The 23,361-nt window shown below is 31.2% G+C and overlaps 1 protein-coding gene across 4 annotated transcripts in view; it reads right to left on the minus strand.

Annotated features, from left to right (window-relative positions):
* The window catches only part of NBEA (neurobeachin), a 774,301-nt gene that overhangs the window by 589,248 nt on the left and 161,692 nt on the right, over positions 1-23,361 (minus strand). For all 4 annotated transcript variants that reach the window (XM_030922219.1, XM_030922217.1, XM_030922221.1 and 1 more), the window contains exons 11-16: positions 20,022-20,130; positions 9,205-9,357; positions 7,910-8,078; positions 1,323-1,402; positions 518-580; positions 334-431 (exon numbers count right to left, since the gene is read on the minus strand). In XM_030922219.1, coding sequence (XP_030778079.1) covers positions 334-431; positions 518-580; positions 1,323-1,402; positions 7,910-8,078; positions 9,205-9,357; positions 20,022-20,130 — 672 coding nt within the window. The remainder of the gene's footprint in view (positions 1-333; positions 432-517; positions 581-1,322; positions 1,403-7,909; positions 8,079-9,204; positions 9,358-20,021; positions 20,131-23,361) is intronic.

The following is a 23,361-nucleotide window of genomic DNA, read 5'->3' on the forward strand; positions in this document are numbered from 1 at the left end:
GGCCTCATATCATAAAATTTCATTGTATCCTCTTTTGGTAAAACGTGCCTTGCTTTTTCGTGTCTTCTTGAAAAAAAAAAAAAAAAAAAAAAAAAAGCTCTATTCACAACTTGTAATGCCCTTATTATAGCAAAAACAATTTAATTACTCTTCTTGATTCCTGAGACTACTGTTTATACACTTCATCAGTTTCCTGAGTATTCGAGGATCAATAGCAGCATTCTCCATTTATTCTCTTATGTGTAAGATTTTGCAATATTTATTCAAATATTCATAGGAGTTATTCTAGGAGGAACAACTGTGCTCCATTAAAGTCTAATAGTAATATCATACCTTATTCCATTTCTTTGATCAAATGCTGGTATCATTGAGGCTGGGTGTTCTGACATTAAAGCCACTAGTAACTGTAGCACATCATGAATATTTTCATCCTGCATAAATCAACAAAATTGATTTAAAATTTTACTCTAAAGATTGGCTTAAATAATTAAAATAAAAGGCCCATAACATGTCCTACCTCATGCATCGTAAGTAGGTAATTTAATATACTCTGAAGTTCATCTTCCTTGACCCCTCGATCCTAATTTTTAAAAAATATTTTATTACTTTACATCTAAAATTAAAATTTTAATTTAAAAAAGATGTCAAAATAATCATTTTAAAAGAAAATAAAAGTAAGTTTAAAGTAGTGATATTTTAATTAAAATCCCTGCACATTTCCCAATTTATAGACTATATTATTTCAAGTTAATTAAGTAAATATTTAGAAAATTATATCAATTTTTAAGTCATTAATATTTGATTGACATTCACTATAAAAAGTTAGCATATTTTGACCATCTAAGCATTCTTATGACTATTTTCTAATCACTTACTCTTTCCTTAAAACAATATAAATTCAAGACTATACAGTATCAATTTTTGGGTACTATCTCACAATTTATTTTTATTTTCACTTTGGTTTCCTCTTAACATTTAAAACATCCTACTACAATAAAATGCATTATGTAAGCCTTCTTAAATTGGCACACAGATCATTTTCTAGAATAATGGTCAATTATTATAAGAATAAGGGCTCAATTCTTATTCATATGTTCCTTGTCCATTTCTGTCACATCCCTTAATAGGGAAGATTTCAGAGAGGATTTAACCAGAAGTTAGTTAAGTTCAATAAAAGTTAATACTAAGATGTGCAGAATTTTGAAAGCAATTCATGACTTAAAGGTAGCTATTACTAATTTAACAATAATAATTTTAAAACATGCCAGAAATTCCTTTCTACCTAATATACTGTAATTCTAAATTATATAAAATTATTTTACCTTCAGTATGAGCTGTTTCAGAAAAAGTAGCATAAATGCCCTCAGTGATATAATTTCTTTTTGTGATGGCCGGGGACCATCTAGAACAAAACAGAAAAAAAAAAGTAAAAATAAAACATACAAGATATTAAATAAGCTAAATGCAATTATGTTGGGATACTATGGCATTCTTGAATAATTATATGTATCTAAATTACATTTATATTAATGTTATACAATTTTAATAATATATGAGTATCCAAAATTTAGCTTTCAAATTTTTGGTAACTTCAAATTATTTACTGAATGTCTGACTTTGTGGAAAAAATAACTTTTTAAAAAGGTGTAATATATTAATATCCATTTATAAATGTATAATCCCCAACTATCTATATTAATATTTTAATAGTTTTTTGTTTTTATTACATTAATAGGTTTTCCAATATGTCTTCCATTCTCAATTAAATTTGTCTTCATTTAAGGACTCCCTCCATTTTCACCCCACACATTATTTAACAAAGCACAGAAAAAATGACACTCTGTTTTATTGTAATTATCTGCTTTTTAGCCTATTTCTTGTATGTCACTTATATACAAAAAATATATATTATTGAGGACATTTAATAAATGCTGTGTCAATAAGTGAAAATGAGCAAAAAATACTAAGACGTATATAACAGTTCTATCATAATGTACAAATTTTAAAGTAATTTCAAAATATCTATTACAAAATATATGTAATATGCATAATATACAAGAAAGAATACTTTAAAAAAACAAAGCTGGATTCATAAAAATCCTTTAACATTAAGCCTTTCTTGTAGCAACCAGTATTTACCTACTGCTTGACAAGTTTTAAAAGCATAATCCCTTCATGTATAATTTATAGCATCTGCTTATTCACTTAATATTTACATGAAGATTATTACATCTGCAAGCAAGTTATTATCCAAAAAATCCATCCCACCTATTATAATAAAAGAAATATCTTCCCTATTTCCCAGACTGCTCTCCACCTTTTATTGCCCCACTGCCACCAAGATGCACAAAGTACTCTTCTCCTCCTAATGACACTTGGTATTACTTTAAAAAAACTTTTCATTGTAAAATATTGCCAATGTACAGAAAATATACATGAACAACTTAATGAATTATCATAAAATGAACACCTGCATAAACACATCTTTGGTCAATAAATTGAACACTGACAGTAGCCTGACAGGGAAACGCATCAAGCATTGGTATGCTGGTAAAGGAATTATCTGCAGAGTGGAGGGATGAGGTCCTGATTTTGAGCATTTATGTATTTCTGATTTCTATCATATTAATAATAATCTGATCTCAAGTTCAAGATACCAATAGTTTAACAAACAGCTCATAAAATTCCTGAATATCTAACAACTGATTGTGGCCCCATGCTGCCCTGCGTGCCAAAGCCCTCACCATGCTCCAGACCTCAGCTCTGTGCCACATTCCTTTTCCTGATCACATCCCCATTCCATCCAAAAACACACAGATACTGTCTTAGTAATAATTTCCTTATTCTTACTTCTATTTCTGCTACCAATTAATAAAATTGGACCAGTTTTATAACATCTCTGTGCCTTAGGTTTGTTTTCTTCTTTATTGTTAGGATAATAATAATAATACTGCTTGTCATAGGATGTCTTGTGAGGATTAAATGGATCAACATATGTAAAGGAATTAGACTAGTACCAGGCCCCTTTTAATCATAAGCACTCAAATGTTAGCAATAGTCACTTTTATTGTATACTGCACAATAAAAACAGCATGCTGCAAAGAAATATATACATATTTGTGTGCTTTGTGCTTGATATAAATCCATTTCTACAAAATAAAATACAAACCGATTTATCTAACAAATATAAAATTGAATGAAAAAACAAATCCCCAAATAACACTATTTATGTAAAATACAGAAGATAAACAAATTAGTAATACATACATAAAGAGCAAAAGAGCGAAGCATAGTAAAAAATAATAAGCACCCAAGTAAAGAAAAGAAATAATGTAAAATTTGGGATGGGGTTATTTCTATGACAGGGAATAGAAAAGAGATGTGATCACGCATGAGAATATTCAGGCTCATTGGGAATGTTCTGTTTCTTAAGCTTAGTGATGTTTAAGTGAGGTTCATTTTATATTTATAATTATAACATGTTTACATATTACATTGATATATGTAATTATACCACTTTGTGCTCATGATATATTCAAAATAAAGCTTTGAAACACCTATGTGTGTGCATGAGTAAGCTCATGTTTGTATGAGCAGAGAAAAGGCAGTAGAAAGATATACAAGACTGGTAACATTGGCTACCTGGGAGAGTAGTAACATTTTATTTATAAACTTTTGTATTATTTCACTTGCTACCATAAATACATATTACCTGTCCTATAATATTTTTAATAGATCTCAATGCTTCTACAGTTAACTATATAAATAATAATTTAAGAGACAAAAGTGTTAAGTCATAGTCAAAGCAAAAATATCCTACTTCTCAAGGTGAGTGCCTACACATGAACAGTTCTACGAAAGCTAGTGTGGTGCAAATTATCTTTAGAGTGTCCTTAAAAGAAAGCATTTGTTTAAAATGGTATTGAAAAATGCTGTCATTTAGAAAAGTACATACTTCAAGTCAGAACCTTATGTTCTACTATATAAAAAAAATTAATTTCAAAGTATTAAAATGTTAAAGTAAAATAATAATTTAAATGACAAAAATAAATGCTCATTCCACTTTCCTGTCATTTTCATTTAACATATATGTACTGGTTCTCTTCCTTTCCCTCTCTTTGATGTAGCTAGAGCCAGTGAGGCCTCAGGGGCAAGGGTTCTATGGAGGGAGCAGAGGCTCTTGTGATACCCAGGGTCTTACAGAGCCAAAGAGGCAAGTGAGTATGGAAAGACTTCCAGGGTCAGGCCAAGGAGACAGTAGAGGTCAGGAGGGTGGCCAGTGCCAAAGAAACAACTGGGGCTGAGGAGACAACAAGGGCCATACAGAGTTAAATCTGAGGGTATGGTTACAGATGACTAGCAGTGTTAAAGTTGAGAAGGTTATGGAGTGTGTATCAAACACTGGTTTTACAAAGTAGAATAAGAAAATATATAAATATATTAAAGACAATAGAAGCAAGGTTTCTCACTATTGAAGAAGAAAGCTGCAAATTTAAAAAGTTTGAGGCTAGGTTGAGCCATGTGGCTTTGGACTGGAATTGAAGGTACCGCTGTGAACTCATGGTTTTAATATAGATAAATCAGTTGAGATGTACCTATATACATAGATAGAAACATCATTTCCTAGATCTGTCCACTAAGAGTATGTAGAAGCAATGACATTCAAAAACCAAGAAGCACACCTCACATCCAGATCTTGGTTCCTAAAAACCATATCCACCAAGCAAAGCAGGGCTTCTTGGAAAAATGGCTAATTTCAGGGCTGGGATAAGCAAAGTGTAGGACAAGTCAGAAACATGTTGTTTCAGAAAGTAAGAAAGTATTAAAACTTATGGGCATTTTTCCCATAATCCATGTGAAGGGTCCTACTGGCCAAATCTTGAGCATCAAAATAATGATACAACCCAGGAGACAGACAAACCACAGCCCTAGGACTAAATCCATCAGGCCACTTGTTTCTGTAAGTTTCACTAAAACAAGCCACACCTATTCATTTACATGCTGTGGTTATTTCTGCAATACAACATCAGAGCTGACTATGTGCAACAGAGACCTTATGGCTCCCTGAGCCTAAAACACTATCTGGCCCTTTGCAAAGAAAGTATGCCAACTGTTAATATAACACATTGAATACATACTGATATAAAAGATGATAGATAGATAGATAGATAGATAGATAGATAGATAGATAGATAGAGTGGAGGAGTAAAACAAGTTCTTCCTTACAGCAGATATGCCAACTAAATGTCTTAGAAAATATCATCATTTGTCAGTCATCACAATAAAGATAATTTCTAGTAAGAATCATCAACGAACTAAAACAAGTAAACTTGGTTGAAGAACAGGTTATTTATATAGTTTCAATGTATTTCTCCACCAAATACTTATTAATTACCAAAGAGAAGGGAGTGATTTTATAATTAAGAAACCTGGAAGATAATACCTTAACCAAATGTTTAAAGTTAACATCACTTGGAAAAGGACAACTCAACATCATGTGCCTCCTTGACACAATACAAGGAGACAGATACAATATGACTTCTGTAATTTCTTGTAAAAATGAAAAACCTGAATCATCACGGACAAATAGAAAATTCAAATTTAAGGTTATCCAAAAAAAATAACTGGTCTGTGTTCTTCAAAAATGTCAAGGTCCTGAAAGATAAGGAAATACTAAAAAACTATTCTACATTGAAGAACATTAAAAGTAAGAATGCCACTAAGCACAACATATGATCCTCAACAGACTTAGGGCAAAAGAATTTTTTTCCTGGAAAGGACATTATTATTGTAATTAGTGAAATTTGAATGGGATCTGTAAATTGGATGATAATATTATATTAATGCTGACTTACTGATATTAATGGGTATCCTCTGGTTATTTAACAAAGTGCCTTTACCTTTCAGGAAATACACAATATTTAGAGGTGAGAGGGTATCATGTCTACAATTTATTATCAATTGATTCAGAAAAAAATATGTGTATGTATCTGCAGGTGTGCTTATATACACATAAAAAGAGAGCATGAGAGAATAGTAAAGGCTAAAGTGGTAAGATATAAAATACTGAGAATCCGGTGAGGGACATATAAAAATTCTTTGTGCAATGCTTACAACTTTGTAACTTTTCTGTAAATCAGAAATTAATATTTTAAGGCAAAAATTATTATGTGTGAATATAAGATCTGTTTAGAGCAAATGCTATCATAGTGTAGCATTTAAGAACTAGGTCTCTGAGTCAGATGGATATGATTCAAATTTTGGTGCTGGTGGGTTTGTACCAACTTTCAGTTTCCTAATCTTTAAAATGAGGATGATATCCAAAAAAAGTTATATATAGATGCAGTCTTATGTATGTATATGAATATGTCTATAATTACTATATATATTATTAAATTAATATGTAGAGTGCATGGCAGAAAAATCCAATAAATTTTAGGCATTACCAACTTAAAAGCAATGGAAGAAGCCATAAAAGGACAAAATAACAGATCTGAGTATAATTAACTTCTAAAGCCCCATTAACAAAATAAAAAGACATAAGAAAAGTAAGCTTATATAAATATTAAAATAGTAAAATGGGAGGCCGAGTTGGGCGGACCACGAGGTCAGGAGATTGAGACCACCCTGGCTAACACGGTGAAACCCCGTCTCTACTAAAAATATTAAAAAAATTAGCCGGGCATGGTGGTGGGCGCCTGTAGTCCCAGCTACTCAGGAGGCTGAGGCAGGAGAATGGCGTGAACCCAGGAGGTGGAGCTTGCAGTGAGCCGAGATGGTGCCACTGCACTCCAGCCTGGGTGACAGAGCAAGACTCCGTTTCAAAAAAAAAAAAAAAAAAAAAAAAGAAACACGAACCAAATATATGCTGCTTATAGGAAACACACTTTAGCCCCTGCACTCCAGCCTGGGTGACAGAGCGAGACTCCGTCTCAAAAAAAAGAAAAAAGAAAAAAATTGGAAAGTGCTATTTTTCCTTATCAACGGGATTATTACAAAACTATAATATTCAATGCTATTGTGAGCACGCAAAAGGAAGTACTCTAACATACTACTGGCAAAACTGTAAAATAATATGACATTCCTGAAAAAAATTTAAAATATTTGTCATTAGCCCCTTTCTCAGTAATTTTAAACAAATCAAAGATGGAGGTAAACACATATATAAATGAGAGAATTCTCTAATATTTACAGAATCAAAACTTTAGAAACAATGTAAATGGTACATCCCCTTACATTACTACATTAAGCTGAGAAAAGAACAAGATAGAAAAATTGAGAAAATCTCAATCTATAATTAGAAAGTTTAAATATTTTCATATATGTATGCAATGAGAAACACTGGAAGAAAAAATGACAAAACACATATCAGTAATTATTCTTGGGGTTTGGGTCATAAATGTATTTTTTCTTCTGTATTATTTTATTTTCTATATTTTTTGTATAATTAGAAAAACCTGTTATATTTTCAAAACAAAAAAGAAATCACAGTGAAGAATTTAAAAATTAGTTTCCACTACAGTCAGAACAAAGGATAAATTTGGAAAAAAAAATTTTAAAAAGTAGCAATCTGAAAATGTCGAAAGCAACTGATGTATTAGAACACACCAGTTACAACCAATATGATTCATCTGTTTTTAATATTATGAATGTACTTTCCTGAATGAAAAAAGCATATAGGCTAAAATAAAGACTACTGTTGCTTTTTATCTGATTTTATTCCAAAATAATTTAATATTGAAAAGCCCTAAACTTCTTCACCACAAACTATTCTCAATATGCCAGTTTGCTACATAAGTAAGAAAACATTTCAGTGATTTCACAGTCATGTACACTGCTCACTGTAACAGTACTCAGAATACAGAATAATCATAGGCAAATGTAAATACAGTGGAAGTGTTATACATACCTAATCCTTTAGGTGTAATGCCACTACTGTCAGCAGGATTAATAACCCAGTAGTAATATTTTAAGGTGTGCATTAGCTGTAACACTGTTCCTACTCTGCGTATGGTGGTGTAGATGGTAGCAGTTCCAATAAATTCAGCAGACAAATATGTGTATAGGGAAAGTTGAACCTAATACAGAATATTAACAAATCATCAAAATGAATTTAAAACGTCTCAAGTGCTTTTATTATAAATATACATTCATTTTAATTTAAATGCAAATTAGTAAAGGTCAAGAGATGACCATTTATTATGAGGTTAAAAATATCTTTCTTCTTCAATATTATTTATATTTAAAAATATATAATCTGCACATAACATATTCTAATAAACTTATCATAAAAAAGGTAGCCTAATAGCTGTGGCAATTAAATAATTTTAAAATGATTTAATAATTTATTGAAATTAATCTGGTAGAAAGATTAAAATATTTTAAAAGTCAACTAAAGCTCTTAAAATACATTTCAGTAGCTTTCAGTGTATAAATTTCTTCATAGCAACAGAACATCAGTCAGCTAAAGCATATCTGAAAACATATATATTTTTGTCATATATCCTAAAAGTTCATGCAATTTCAAATTCTCCTCACCTATGGCCATAATATATAGTTCGCTCTCACAATCTGACCATGTGAGCATAGAGATGGAATGTCAGACATCTTGCTTAGAAGAGTTCTCAAAATTCAGATTTGGGCTTAGGCAATAATTAGTAACTTGGTGAGATATTTTTAAACTGTAAAAGATAGCTCAAAATCAAAAAATCCCTCATTATTGATTTCAACTAGGACTAAATCCTTATATATAAAATAATAAGAATTTTCTGTTATCTGGAAAAATATTTATTTCATGTATATATTTATTTTCAAATTAGTATTATTTACACGTCATGATATAAATTCTGCCTTCAAAATGAAAGCAATTTTCCAGCAAAATGATTACAGTCATAATACAATTAGTTATCTGTTCTCTTTCCTCGTCTTTCAAAAATTGGTATAGCTAATTCTCTTCATTGGAAAAGTATGTATCACATCTAAAGATGTTAGAATGCAGTGTTACACAAAGATTATTTTTTACCTATAGTTTCATTTATTTTACTACTTATAAATATTTTGATCTCCTGATACTGCCTAACACAATTGCCGCAGATTAACTATAAAATAAGCTAAAATGTTTAAATGTTTTCCACTGGATACTTTAGATCCAGCAACTATAATGTATAACATTGCACTAAAACAAACTAAGTATAAAATTCATACCTTTGCAGGTGTATGTATCCAGATGGCTGGGTTAAATAAAATGTGATCACAAAGCTGCTTCAGCAAAGGTGCTCCATGAGATAAACCATCAAGGTATTTTGCAAAAGACAAAAATTGCTCCAGGACAGCTCTAGTTATATGAACTCTTGATGACTAAGAAAGAAAACAGAAATTCTAGCTTGAAATATCCAGAATATCAAATTGTATGATTTCTGACTTAGCATAAGCACACATGAATTTTTCATATGCTATCCCTAAGAAATATGAAATAAACATTTATATTTTCTTTGCCATTAAAATATAATTTTTTAAGATATCTAAAATTTTAGCTATTTCTTTGAGTGACAGCTTGTTATTTGAAGTCCGATCTAAGACAATTATAGATAAATAATTCAAGTTAAATAATGCTACTATTAGATAAAGCTGAGGAAATGAAATATTATAAATGTCTTCATTTCATTTTTTATAGAAATTGACCTACAAGAAGAGATCTTAGACACAGAAATAAAAAGTAACAGTGTTTAAAATATGTAAAAATACTGCTTAAAATATTATTTCCTTGATCTTCTCTTCTCCCATAAATACCCTATCTTTGGATGATATACTATGCTTTCATAGCTTCATACAACACTATGTCTATGCTGAGTACTCGCTTCAAGAATTTTCAATGGCTATCACCATGTACCTATTACCAATGGTATTTAAACAACAGACTCTCCAAAATTGAAACCAAACCTTAAAGCTGAACCATCTCATACAGTAGCCAGAAGCCCTATGTGGCAGTTGAGCTGCTGGAATGTTGCAATTGAAAGTGAGATGTGTTGTAAGTATGAAAAAAACTGGGTTTTTCCAGCTCAGAATATTTTTAAAAATCATATTTTCTTATTGAATAGATGTTGAAATAATATTTTGCATATTATCAAAATAAAACACTAGGCTATATACATTATTAAAATTAATACCACCTGTAATTTTTTACTAGAAAATATTAAATTGCACCTGAGGCTTGAATTGCATTTTAATTGGACAATGCTATCCTAGAATAGAATCTCAGATAAAAATGCTATAATATTAAAAAATGCTTTTCATAAAAACTGATAATTCCAACTCAAACATCACAAAATGCATCTTCCTACACAAATCTTCTCTTCCTCATCTAGTGATACTATTTTGCAGTATCACTACCCTTTCAGTCACAGGGTAAAGAATCACCTACCACTCAGTCCTAAAGCACACATCACACAACACATCTTTCCTCCCTTTTCTTCACTGACTGAAGTCTGAATATCAGTTTAAGATGATCTAAGTTTAAAAGGGATGAAATTGTCTTACCAAGTTTACCTCCCATATGATTTAGCTACATTTCTCATGTTCATAATAAGGACAACTCAATAAATCTGACTTAAGCACATCATGAATTTTCACACTTCCACATAAAAGGTCACAAACTAAAATGATTGCAAATAGCTAACAACAACGTGTAAACTAGAGTAGGAGACAGTAAAGAGTGGTGAAGACCAAAACTAAACCTCTTTGTTGAGTCCTACAGAATATTACTGTGGGCCAATTTCACCCACAAGACACGTTTGCTTCCTCTGCTTTACCATCTTGCTCCGCCAGTTTGTAACACCTCTGCATACATTTCCTTTACCTTAAAGGTAGAGCTCAAGACTTTTAGTCATTTAGAAAATATACATGTTGATTACTCACTATTAGTCAAGTACACTCCCTGGCATTGTCAAAAAAGCAGCTAACAAAATTGAAGAAAAAACTCTGCCTCACAGAACATATTCTAAGAGATGATAAGGCAGGAACACATAGCAATTACATAAGCAATAACCTACAAAATTCAAATCAAAACTTAGTACATAATTTTCAATGAAATTCAAATCAAAACTTAGTACATAATTTTCAATGAAAATTTTACAAAAGATGGTGGAAATGATCTAAATAAACAGCTGAGTTAATAAAGGAGGGGAACCAAAACAAACATTTGAGTTTAAAAAGTAAAGAGCGGGTAATCATATTTAAAGGAATATCAATGAAAATAATACAGTACTTTGTAAGGGAATAAAATTAAAATAAGAGATTACTAGTTATTTAAAACTGTAGCCAGCTCCTTCACTAATTACAATTTCACATAGCTTATCTTATACATTCTATTTTTATTCAGTAGTAATGATTTCAAGAATATGATCTAATACATTCTACTCTTACACGTAAAACTCTAAAATAGAATACAGTCATATCCTGTTACTAAACATGCTATGTGACCAGACTGTAGCTCATAAAAATTATTCATCAAGTCCTTATAAAGAACATTAACCTGTATTATAAAATCAGGCTGACCATTATAAACATATCCACTTGATGAATTCACAATATAAAAACAAGTTTGGAACTTGGACCATGATATTAAAAGGTATACTAGAAGCACCACAAGGCCTTCCACATTACTTTAAAAAAAAAAAAAAAAAAGGGCCTGTTGTTTTCGCATACCAATTAATGCTGTTGGGTAGCAGATTTGCATTCTAAAATTATTCTTTAGAAAATATTTTTCTAAAATTGTGTCTTTTAATTTTCCTACTCAAAATCCTACTCTTCTGGATTGTAAATAGTATATAAATGTATAAATGAATATTCTCTTCAACCGCATGTTACCTTTACCTCTTAGTACTACTTATTCCTTCTTCCTTGTATTATTGTTAGTGTAAAAAAAATCTCTTTCCTAATATAAGAAAGATATTATCTTATTCATCTTTTATCCTCCTGATCCCTATCCTAATTTCTCAGGAAACATTTAACTGAATTAATGTCATATTCAAAAACAGAGTAAGAATAGAATAGGTAGGAAAAAACACAGCCAGGGAAAAGAAGAAAGAAGATCTCTAACTCTGTTTTTAAATGTATTTCCTTTGATTAACAGTTTTAAAATATTTTTATATTTTGGTATTTGTTTTCATTTTCTCAAGTAAAGCTATTTTAAAAGGAGATTTATACTTGGATAATTTATAGTTATAAATCTGTAACCTTTAGATGGAAATACAATTTAAATCTCATAGAAAATGTAAGCTCTGGAATTTGATCCATATATTACTTTTATGTGGTGGCAGAACACACAATTTTTAAGAAGTACTATATGTAACATGGCTAACCATATTTAGAAATAATATCTGAGAAGTTATAAAATCGCTGCATTATAGCATCCACTCCAGAATTAACTAAACCAAATAGAAGCACTGGAGGTTACAAAGAGAAACTTCTATTCAATAAAGAGAGATTGTTCCAACATTTAGATTAGCCCATAACGGAACGGGTTATCAGAAATGTTCATTTTTATTGTAGAAACCATTACACATACACACACATATACATTTAATGTGTATGAGTATATATTCAATAAATTGTGTAAAACTATTGTAATTGTAGAGGTACATCATAAAGTAGTCTATTATCCATTCTGCTTCTCCCAGGACTTCAAGGTTTTGCTCCAAATAGCCTAATCCAACCAGATTAATCATTTGTTGTTGTTTTGGTAGGGAGTGATAAGGGAGGGTAGCAAGCAATGACTAACTCAGAGACTTGGTATCAAAGTTTAGCATTCTCATAGCAACAACTGGTTCAATGGTAGGCCAGCCAAGCTCTAAGCTAACCAATCAAATTGGAGAGAAGAAACTTGCTCAGTAAATTGACAGAAAGGAGCTCACTTTCTTCACTTGGATGTGAAGGTATACAGCACCAATTCTCTCTGGCAGCATTGTGACCTCAAACAGTATCAGCTTTAGCATAAAATCAACACTGTAGCTGGTACAGTAGAGATATAGACAAAACCTGGGTCTCTGATGACATTATTGAGACTCAGATAGCCCAGCCCTGAAAGACAACTTACTGTTTGCTGCTTTTCCAACCTTTTGCTGCCTTTCCAACCTTCCCTGTCCTATTCTCATGCTTGGGATGCTCTGTTGCCTACTGGTTTCCAGTTGGGTCTGACTAATTGAAGACATTACCAAGAAATTAAAGGACAGAAAGAAAATGAATTTGGGTATATATTTTCCAGATTTTACCCCATCAGTACACTTACACTATACTCCTTTCTTGAAGACCACACTCCCATCAGGTACCCTTCTCCTAATAGCTACAATAACTTTCTCTTGGGGTTATACTAAACACTTATCTCCCTCATCTCTTCAAATCTTGCCAAGCTCCCTGTTTACAACTTTTTAAATGCCCTTGCATTAAACTCTTCTCAAAAACATAGGTTGAGTATGTCATCTGCTTCTTGCCAATAATATAACTGACAAGCCATCTAACACTAGACTTTCAGTTACATTAGTTAGTATATTTTCTTAATGTTTAAGATACTTCTAATCAAATTTTCTACTAACCACAATCAAAAATATCCTATTGAATCACTGGATAACCTCTAAGTTTTCCACAAGATCATATTTTGGTAAAACGAAACAAAAACACCTTAAAATTTTTTGTGGAACAGTAAAATTTTTATTAATAAAAGAGCCTCTCACATACTATCTTCCTAAGATATCTTCTATGACAAGGAGATATAAAAGCTAAGTTGCAGTTAACCAGTAACCTGTTATCAGTTAAGCAATTAAAAAATGAAAATTCTATTACTATACTATTAATACTAATCTTACCACTGATTATTTAAAAACAACACAATGTGAGCATTTCTCTAAGAAAGGTAAAAGAGTTACTCTTTCTTAGGTAATCAGACAAGCATGCAAGGACTTTTCATATACTCAATTCAACAACTATTTACTGAGCCAAGCACTGTTCTAGGTGCTGAAGATATAACAATAAGGGGAGACAAAAATATTTATACATTGCCCCTGCTTTCATGAATCCTACATTCTAGCAAAAGGAGGCAGAAAATCAGTAAAAAACATAAAACATGCCAGAATGGTGCTACAAATTAGCAGGGTACGTAAACACTGATGGTTACGGAAGGACTACTAATTTATTTAGAATGATCAGAGAATATTTCTGTGATAAGGCATCATATAAGCAAAATCCTGAACGAAGCATACAACCAAATTCTGTGAGTATCTGAAGAAAGAGTGATGGAAACAATGGGGGAAGTAAATGCAAAAGTCCTCGGGTAAATGCTTACCATTTTATTAGTTTCTAAGGAAAAGGCAAAAAGACCTTGCCTAAAACTGAGAAAGCAAGAAGAGTGGGAAGAGATGATATGAGGTATAAGGCTTATGACTTCATTATGAGAAGCATGAAGACTTGAATAAGATTGGGCACATTTTAGGACAACTAGTCTAACTGCAAGTGAAAAATGGACTGTAGGTAACCAACGGTAAAGGATGATCATGGTTTGAACTAAGGTATCAACGGACATGGTAAGGAACTGAGAAGTAAGGAAGTAGTAATTGATTCTGCATAGGTTTTAACAGTAAGATAACATAATTTCCTGAGAGTTTGGATCTAGAGTGCAAAAAAAAAGTAGAGTCGAAAAGAATTAACTTTTTGGTTTCAACTACTTGTTGAATGGTAATGCCACTAAATAAGATAAAGAACTCTGAAGGATGAAACATGTGTCAGAAAAATAAGTTTGGATAATTTAGTCAAGAAGATTACTAGAAATCCAAGTGGAACTAAAAGTAGGAGAAACAATTGAGGCAATTAGTATTTACAGGATTATGGAAGCTACAGAAGTAGATAATCTCAATTAGAATAAGGTACTGTGTAGATGGAAAAGAACACTCATGAGAATTTAGAAAGACGAAGCAAACTAATGAAAGAGAATAAGAAAAAAAGAAAGAAAGCCATCACAAAACACAATACAATAAAGCATTTCAAGAAGGAAAGAATGTTCAACTGAAATATTCACAGGCCAAATAAGATAAAGACTGAGAAATAATCACAGGACAGATTATGAAGGCCACTGGTGACAAAGACATGAGCTATCGTAAACGGCATGTAAAAATGAAAGCCAGGTTGGAATAGGAGTAGATTTAGGAGTAAACGAGAGTCCAGGAATATAAGGAAGGTTTAAAATCTGAAAAATAATGAATGTAATTCACTAAATTAAGAAAAACGAAGCGAAATCATAATCATCTCAAATACTGCAGAAAAGGTGTTTGATAAAATCCTGTTTCTAATAAAGAAAACTCTTAGCAAACTAGAAACAGGTAATTCCTTAATTTAACTAAAAAATCTACGAAAAGTAATCTATTAAAAATATCATACTTACTGGCTAATTATTAAAAGCATTGCCCATGAGATCAGGAATAAGACAGGGATGGCCACTATGACAACTTTTATTCAACACTGTGCTGGCAGTTTTTAGGTGGTATAACAAGGCAAGGAAAAAAATAAAAAACTAAACATTAGAAAGGAAAAACACAAAACTATCATTCTCCGATGTTGTTGTTGTTGTCTAAAAAAATTTTTCTGAAAAAATCTACAAATGACTAGATTTAATAGAGGAATAGAAAGACTGGTATATAAAAGTTCAATGTAAATATCAATTATAATTCTATGTACCAGTAACAAATTAAAAATCAAAACTTTTAATTGCTTCTTGGCCTTTTGGGTAAGATCAAGTGTAAAAAATTAAAATTTTAAGGGCATCAAATAATATTAAGTATCTGGAAATAAATCCATCAAAAAGACAGAAACTGTTCCATACAGAAAAGTACAAAAGAAAATCTCAATAAAAGAACATATCAAGTATATGACCTGAAAGATTCAATATAGGAAAGATGTCAATATAATACAGTAAAAATCCTCATTTTTTTGGTGGAAGTTGGTAAGCTGATATATATGGAAATGCAAAGACCCAAAAATAGTCAAGGCAGTCTTCAAGAACAACAGTAAAGCTAGATGACATACTCTTAAATATCAGGCCATATTAAAAAGCTATACAAATTAAAATACTGTTGTACTGTCTGAAACACACACAAAAATCCCAGTCATACATAGTCATCTGATTTATGGCAAAGATTAGACTGCAATGAGGTAGGAAATCATCTTTTCAAAAAATGGTACTGGGCCAGCTAGATGACATACATGGGGGAAAAAAAGAACCTTGACACTTATACCATATTCAATTCCAGATAGATTATAGATCTAAATATGAAAGATAAAACAAAATTTTGAGAAGAAAACAGAATAATCTTATGGCTTCGGGATATGGGTCTAAAATGAACTGGTCATAAAAGAAACTGAAAATGTAATCTATATTAAAACTAGTAACTTCTGTTTTCAAAAATCACCATTAAGACAGTGAAAAGGCAAGCCAAAGAAGAAGAAATAATTTGCAGTGTATATCCAATGAAGTGATTACATCCAAAATATATGTATGATTTCTACAAATCAGTAACAAAATGACAGACAACCCAAATGAAAACTGTCACTCTGAAGCGGTATTTAACAAAAGAAGATATCCAAAAGTAAAATAAATATACGCTCAACTTCATTGTCATCAGGGAAATGCAAATTAATGTGATCCAAAGAATGGAAGAATATATTTGCTAAACATCCATCTATTAAGGGACTAGTGTAAAGAATATTTAAAAAACTCCTACAAATCAATAATAAAAAGACACATATCACAATTATTAAATGGGCAAAGGAGCTAAAGATATTTCTTCAAAGAACATATATCAATAAATAGCTAATAAGCACATGAAAATAGACAACAAGCGTATGGAAAGATATTCAGCACCACTATTCATTCCAAAAATGCAAATTTAAAATTGATAAGCCATTTCACACCCAGTAGGAGGGCCAGAATCAAAAAAGAGACATACAAAACAAGAGTTGGTAAGGATGTGGAAAAATTGGAACTCTTAAATATGGTTGGTAGGATTTAAAATGATGAAGTCATTTTGAAAAACATCAGTACTTTCTCAAATAGTTAAACATAGGACCCAGCAAATCAACTGCTAGGTATCTACTGAACAGAAATAAAAACATATGTCCACATATAACCTAGTACATGAACATTCATGGCAGCTTTATACAAATGTGTATCAACTGATGAATGGAGAAGCAAAATGTATATATACATCTAATGGAATATTATTTAGCTATAAAAAAGAACGAAGTTGTAAAATATGCTATAACATGGATGCACACTGAAAACATTATGCTAAGCAAAATGGACCAAATACAAAAAGACAAATACTGTATGATCCCACTTCCATGAAATATTTAGAATAAGCAATTCATAAAGCCAAAAAGTGAATTATGGGTTGACTCAGGGCAGGAATCATGAAGACACAGAGGGAAAACTGGTAAAGGAAATGAATACCAAAGAAGATAAAAAATTAATTTTCTATAATTATATATGAAAATGTCTAATTTTATTCAAAATCTAGGAAAAGTGCAAATTAAAACCACAATGAAATAATATTTTGCATCCACTAAATTGACATTATAAGATTTGAAATATTAACATACATTTTTATTTCAAGACTTTTACAAATATTTCTAACCATAAGCTAAGTTTTAAGTAAAAGAATGTTTACTTTATAATTTTCTGACACATTCTCAGTAAACAAATGAAAGCATATTTAAAGGGGTAAGTCTTCACAGAAATCCTGTCACACACAGTAATCTTATAAAGGCATTTCATATGTTATCAAATTCATGTTAAATGTAGCTTATCATACATCTTCTAAACAATTATTATAAACTAGATATAGAAAAAGAGTATTCTATCATTTTAAAAAATAAGTCGGCCGGGCGCGGTGGCTCAAGCCTGTAATCCCAGCACTTTGGGAGGCCGAGACGGGTGGATCACGAGGTCAGGAGATCGAGACCATCCTGGCTAACACAGTGAAACCCTGTCTCTACTAAAAATACAAAAAACTAGCCGGGCGAGGTGGCGGGCGCCTGTAGTCCCAGCTACTCGGGAGGCTGAGGCGAGAGAATGGCGTAAACCCGGGAGGCGGAGCTTGCAGTGAGCTGAGATCTGGCCACTGCACTCCAGCCCGGGCGACAGAGCGAGACTCCGTCTCAAAAAAAAAAAGAAAGCCAAAGAGCCTTAAGTTCTTAATAACGTTACGGAAAAAATCATCTCAATAAAGAAATGCTGCCAATGATCAATCTACTTAACAATCTATCACTCTTCAATCATTAATCCTTAAAGAAAGGTCAACACTTGTTTCAAAGAAAAGACATGGTATATACAAAATATGTATAAAGACATGTAATATATAAAATATAGCATATTTTAGAACCTGATAATAATATTCTAAATAATATTCAATTGCATGTATATACCACATTTTGTTTATCCATTAATCGATAACATTTCAAACGCAAAACAATTGGAGGTAAAATTAAAACTACTTCAAAATCTCTTCTCAATTTTTTTTCCAAAGGAAATATGTTTATCCCTTAGTTGAGATCTCACTTCTATTACTTCTCAAATAGTTTCATTTTCAGAGCAGCTGAATATTACGGAGTTAACTAACAGATAAGAAGAGGTCTGAGAGTGCTAATAAAGGGCATACGTATTTGTTATTTATTCATGAAATCCCACTTTAATTTTTAAAGGAAATCACATGATACAATTAAACTCTTGTGAGATCATAATCAGAAATTCAGCACTCTTTATCATAAAAGCACAGCTGTGACTAAAGCAAAAGAGGTCATAAAACAACATAAATGACACAAAATAGGAAAAAGTAAACCTATCTAATTTTTATTGTTTATATTATGTATAGATCAGAAAAAAACTACTTTAAATAATATATAATAAGAGCAGGGAAAAAGAACACAAAATCATGTTTCTATTACTACAAAATAAAAATTTTGACCACATAATTAAAAAATAACACAAAACCTAACAGGTAAATCCATGTATACTAAATATAAATTAAGATTTTTATCTTAATACAAAAAGACTTTCAAGAAACAGTCTAAGGTCAGGCACAGTGGTTCATGCCTGTAATCCCAGCACTTTGTGAGGCCAAGGCGGGCAGATCACTTGAGGTCAGGAGTTCAAGACCAGCCTGGCCAATATGGGGAAATCCTGTCTCTACTAAAAATACAAAACTTTAGCCAGGCATGGTGGTGCGCGCCTATGATCCCAGATACTCAGGAGGCTGAGGCAGGAGAATCGCTTAATCGAACTCAGGAGGTGGAAGTTGCAGTGAGCCAACATCGCGCCACTGCACTCCAGTGTGGGAGACAGAGTGAGACATCATCTCAAAAAAAAAAAAAAAAAAAAAAAAAGTAGTCTAAGTGAAAAGATAGCAAAGAAACAACTACAGTACTCCCTCCTTATCCCGAGGCGATAGTTCCAAGACCCCTAGTGGATGATATATATGATTTTCGGTCTGAGAACTGAGATAGCTACTAAATGACTAATAGGGAGACAGTGTATACAGCAAAAAGGCAAGATTCATGTCCAGGGCTTATTAAAGAGGGACAGCATGAGATTTCATCACTCTACTGAGAACAGCACACAATTTAAAAGTTATAAATTGTTTATTCCATTTGATATTTTTGAACTGCAGTTGACCATGGGTAAGTGACACCTTAGAAAGCGGAGCAGAAATAAAGGTGTACTACTATAGAAAAACTTAAGAGAAATGATACTTATTGCTTGAATACAGATGTAAATTTTTTCTTTACTTTTTTTAATTCAAATTTTCTTAATTACACTTCCGATACCCAGTTAATTCCATGTCTACACTGAAATCTAAGAGGTTTGTGAATCAGCAAATAGTATAAGTCAATAGAAAGTGAAATTATAGAAAAAATATAATTAGTGGTTGTCAGCTGTCCAACTGTGAAGCTACACAATAAAACCATCAACACATATCACTTACCTTTTCAAGTAAGTAGCCAATGACTAAAAAGCCTTTTCCACCCAGCATCTGTTCTTGCATGGCTACTGAACTTTTAAGTAGTTCAACCAGGAATGCCAAAAGAGTAGCACTGCATGTAAAGTACAGACATCATTATGTAATCATCACATGTTTATTATAAATACAGCATTCCATTTCAGTATTTTATTATGCCAAAAGATAATAACCATATTCAAATCTAATTTCTGTTTTACTGACAATGACTATTATGCCTTATATATGAAAGAATATATTTCCTCATAAGCATGAGAAAACTAGTGTTGTTCTTTACAAATTAAATATGATAAACTGAACCATAACTGTGTAGCTTTTTACATTCCAAAGTAAAACACCAAAGTTTATCTCTACATATATTTATATGTCTCGCTTCAAGTAAACCTAAGAAACATACACATATCATTTTCCATAATAAAGACTGTATTATACTATTCTTTTGAATAACAAGCTATTGTAGAAAATTTTAAATATAGATGCAATATTGCTTTGTAAGAACAAGTCCTATTTTTAAATAAACTTTTCATTTACAACTATTCTTCAAAAACACTTTGCTAAAAAAATCCAGAGAAATATGTAACATGTCACTTATGTCCAGGTATGCCCCAAGAAAAGCTCATGAGAGCAAAGAAATTATTTATATAATATTGAAATGAAAAGTGACAATTATGCAATACATAAACAAATACATAAAAGCAGACAAAAAGGTGTCAAAGATTAAGCACTTGATTTGTCTTTGGAATGAATGAAGAAACAAAACAAAAAGAAATGATTGCATTGAATTAAGCTTTGATAATGCATTACTTCACAGTTATATACAATGATTTTAACCAGCAACACTGATACATGAATACAATATTCTGAATAATGGAAATACATATTCCTTCATTGTATATGCTTAATGTAACTCATAATAAATTGTTATATACCAGATTTTATCAAGAATTAAAATAGTATCAATTTACAATGTTTTATAATATACCCTAAATTATCTATTTATATTCATAAGAAAGGGTAAAACCACACATTTCTAAACATATTTTAAATGCAGAAGTACTCACTTTTACAAGTGATTCAGACAATTTGGCAATAAGGAAAACTTGAAAATTATTAAAGCCCAAAAGGAATCTGAAGTTATTCTAATTTTTGAATTATTCTAGCTCTTCCAGTTTCAATCGGGATAATACATTTTTCTCCTAATGTGGCTACTTTTGTTCACATTAGAAATGTTCTCATAACAAGAACCAACAGCAAAATTATCATTATTATTATAAAAATTGATAGTTTAATGAATTACATATCAGCTAGACAAAATATAGTATCTAGAAATAAAGTACTTTGTTACATGAAATTAAAATTCAATTATATTAACTGACCCTATATCCTTAAACCACAAAAAAAAAAGGTAAACTATCACAAATCAATGATATTCTTTTACTTTGTCCTTAAGCCAAAGACAGACACTTGCAAGAAAAATACAACTACCAAGGAATCTCTTGGGATTTTAAAAAATGTTTCTGTAAAGAAGCACAGCTATTAAGCAATCTAGTCCATTTTAAGTGAATTGAATAGTCCAGGCCACTTCACAAATAATTGCTAAGTACTGTATTACACATAACACATCTGCCTAGATGTTTAAAAAGAATAAAGAAAACGATGCATAGAGATTACAAAATTTCCTAATCTGTTCGTAGAATTCTTACATACACTGAAGTTAGTGATTTAGTGGGAAAATGGATTCCTAAACATGAGCACTGCCAAAAAGAAAGACTAGAAATGCCTCACAATGGTCCCTATGATCCATGAAAAAAGGCAAAAAAGTATTTCTTACAGTAAATCGCCCTACTATATAGAACCATATAAAATTGCAAGGATGACATGGACTTTCTCATTCTTTTATGTCAGAATAACTACTCATTCTCAAACATCTAATGAGTTACCTCAGACCTCTAAACACAGTGTAGTTCCATTACAAAAACAGAAATATTAATATTATTATTCCAAAATATTAACACAGGACTCTGCTATCCATAAAGTGTTAATTTCACTTCAATATTAACCAGGACACCAATCGAAATGTCAATTGCATTCACTAACAAAAGTAGTTTCAATTTATACCTAAAACCCAATGCAATAGCAATACCACATCTTTGCAAAAAAAAAAAAAAAAAAAAAAAAAATTCGTTACAATAAGGTATAATTGACATGGTGGACGTAATAGTAAATAGATGGCCATCTTCGAAGAGGTACAATTTCAAACATAATTTAACAAACTTACCAGTAACTAAAATGCATCGGATTGTTGCAGGGCTCACAATAAACTTGCAAAATTCTGTGTACTGCCATACAAAATTTCTCTCCATTCTTGCCTATTTCCAACTCCCCTAGATACAAAGGCAAATATAAAGGATACTTCAGCCCATTCCTATATCTCCTACATACCACTTCCTGTCTAGAACACATCAGTTCATCTGTAGAGGATCTAAATATATACTATAGGATAAACCAAAAAGCAAGTATCTGAGTCAGCCAGAACTAATACAACATAGAACATGCTCTTGAAAAGTATAGCAATACCCGGGAACTGATTTTCAGAGGAGTATTTTACTTCATAGACCAAAAGTATGCTGATTATTATGTCATGATATATAATTGCTAAACTTTTCAACAGACAGTACCATAACACATGTTCTATATAAGTAGCAATTCTACTTCAGGAATGGATATGAGTTTGTAATCCTGTATCTTTTTAAGGAAAATGATGCTAATAACCTAGTGGGTGTTTTTTCTTAAAAATAATTACCATCTTGTAATTCTTAATAAGCTTCATTTGAGTTAGAAAATAATATTTATTTCAAGTATCAGATTTTAAAGGGCTAGACCATGGGAAAAAAATGAAAGAAATAGTATAATAATACCTCTTATAAATTAGCATATTTATTATTTCTCCAGAGCTTTTTGGCCTTTATTGATAAAGAATACAACAATAGTCTTGGCCCACAAATACCTGAGAATATTTATTAACTATGTATAAACATAACTAATTTGTTTATAATAAAAATATATATATTTATATTTCATTAAAATTTAAATATGAATTTTGACTTATTTTACTATAACTTTATCCATTTCAATTTGTATTTAATTTTTTTAATAACTAATGTAGATAACTCATGTAATGTGATCCATAAAGTTTTATTATATTTGAGGTACTTATATTATTTAGAATTCAATATATCATAAAGATACACCTAATTCATAACTAAAATGATTAAGAGTGAATATATAAACCTAAGTTCTGTTCAAA

This window comes from Rhinopithecus roxellana, chromosome 18, assembly GCF_007565055.1.
Source record: "Rhinopithecus roxellana isolate Shanxi Qingling chromosome 18, ASM756505v1, whole genome shotgun sequence".
In the NCBI taxonomy this organism is placed as follows: Eukaryota; Metazoa; Chordata; class Mammalia; order Primates; family Cercopithecidae; genus Rhinopithecus; species Rhinopithecus roxellana.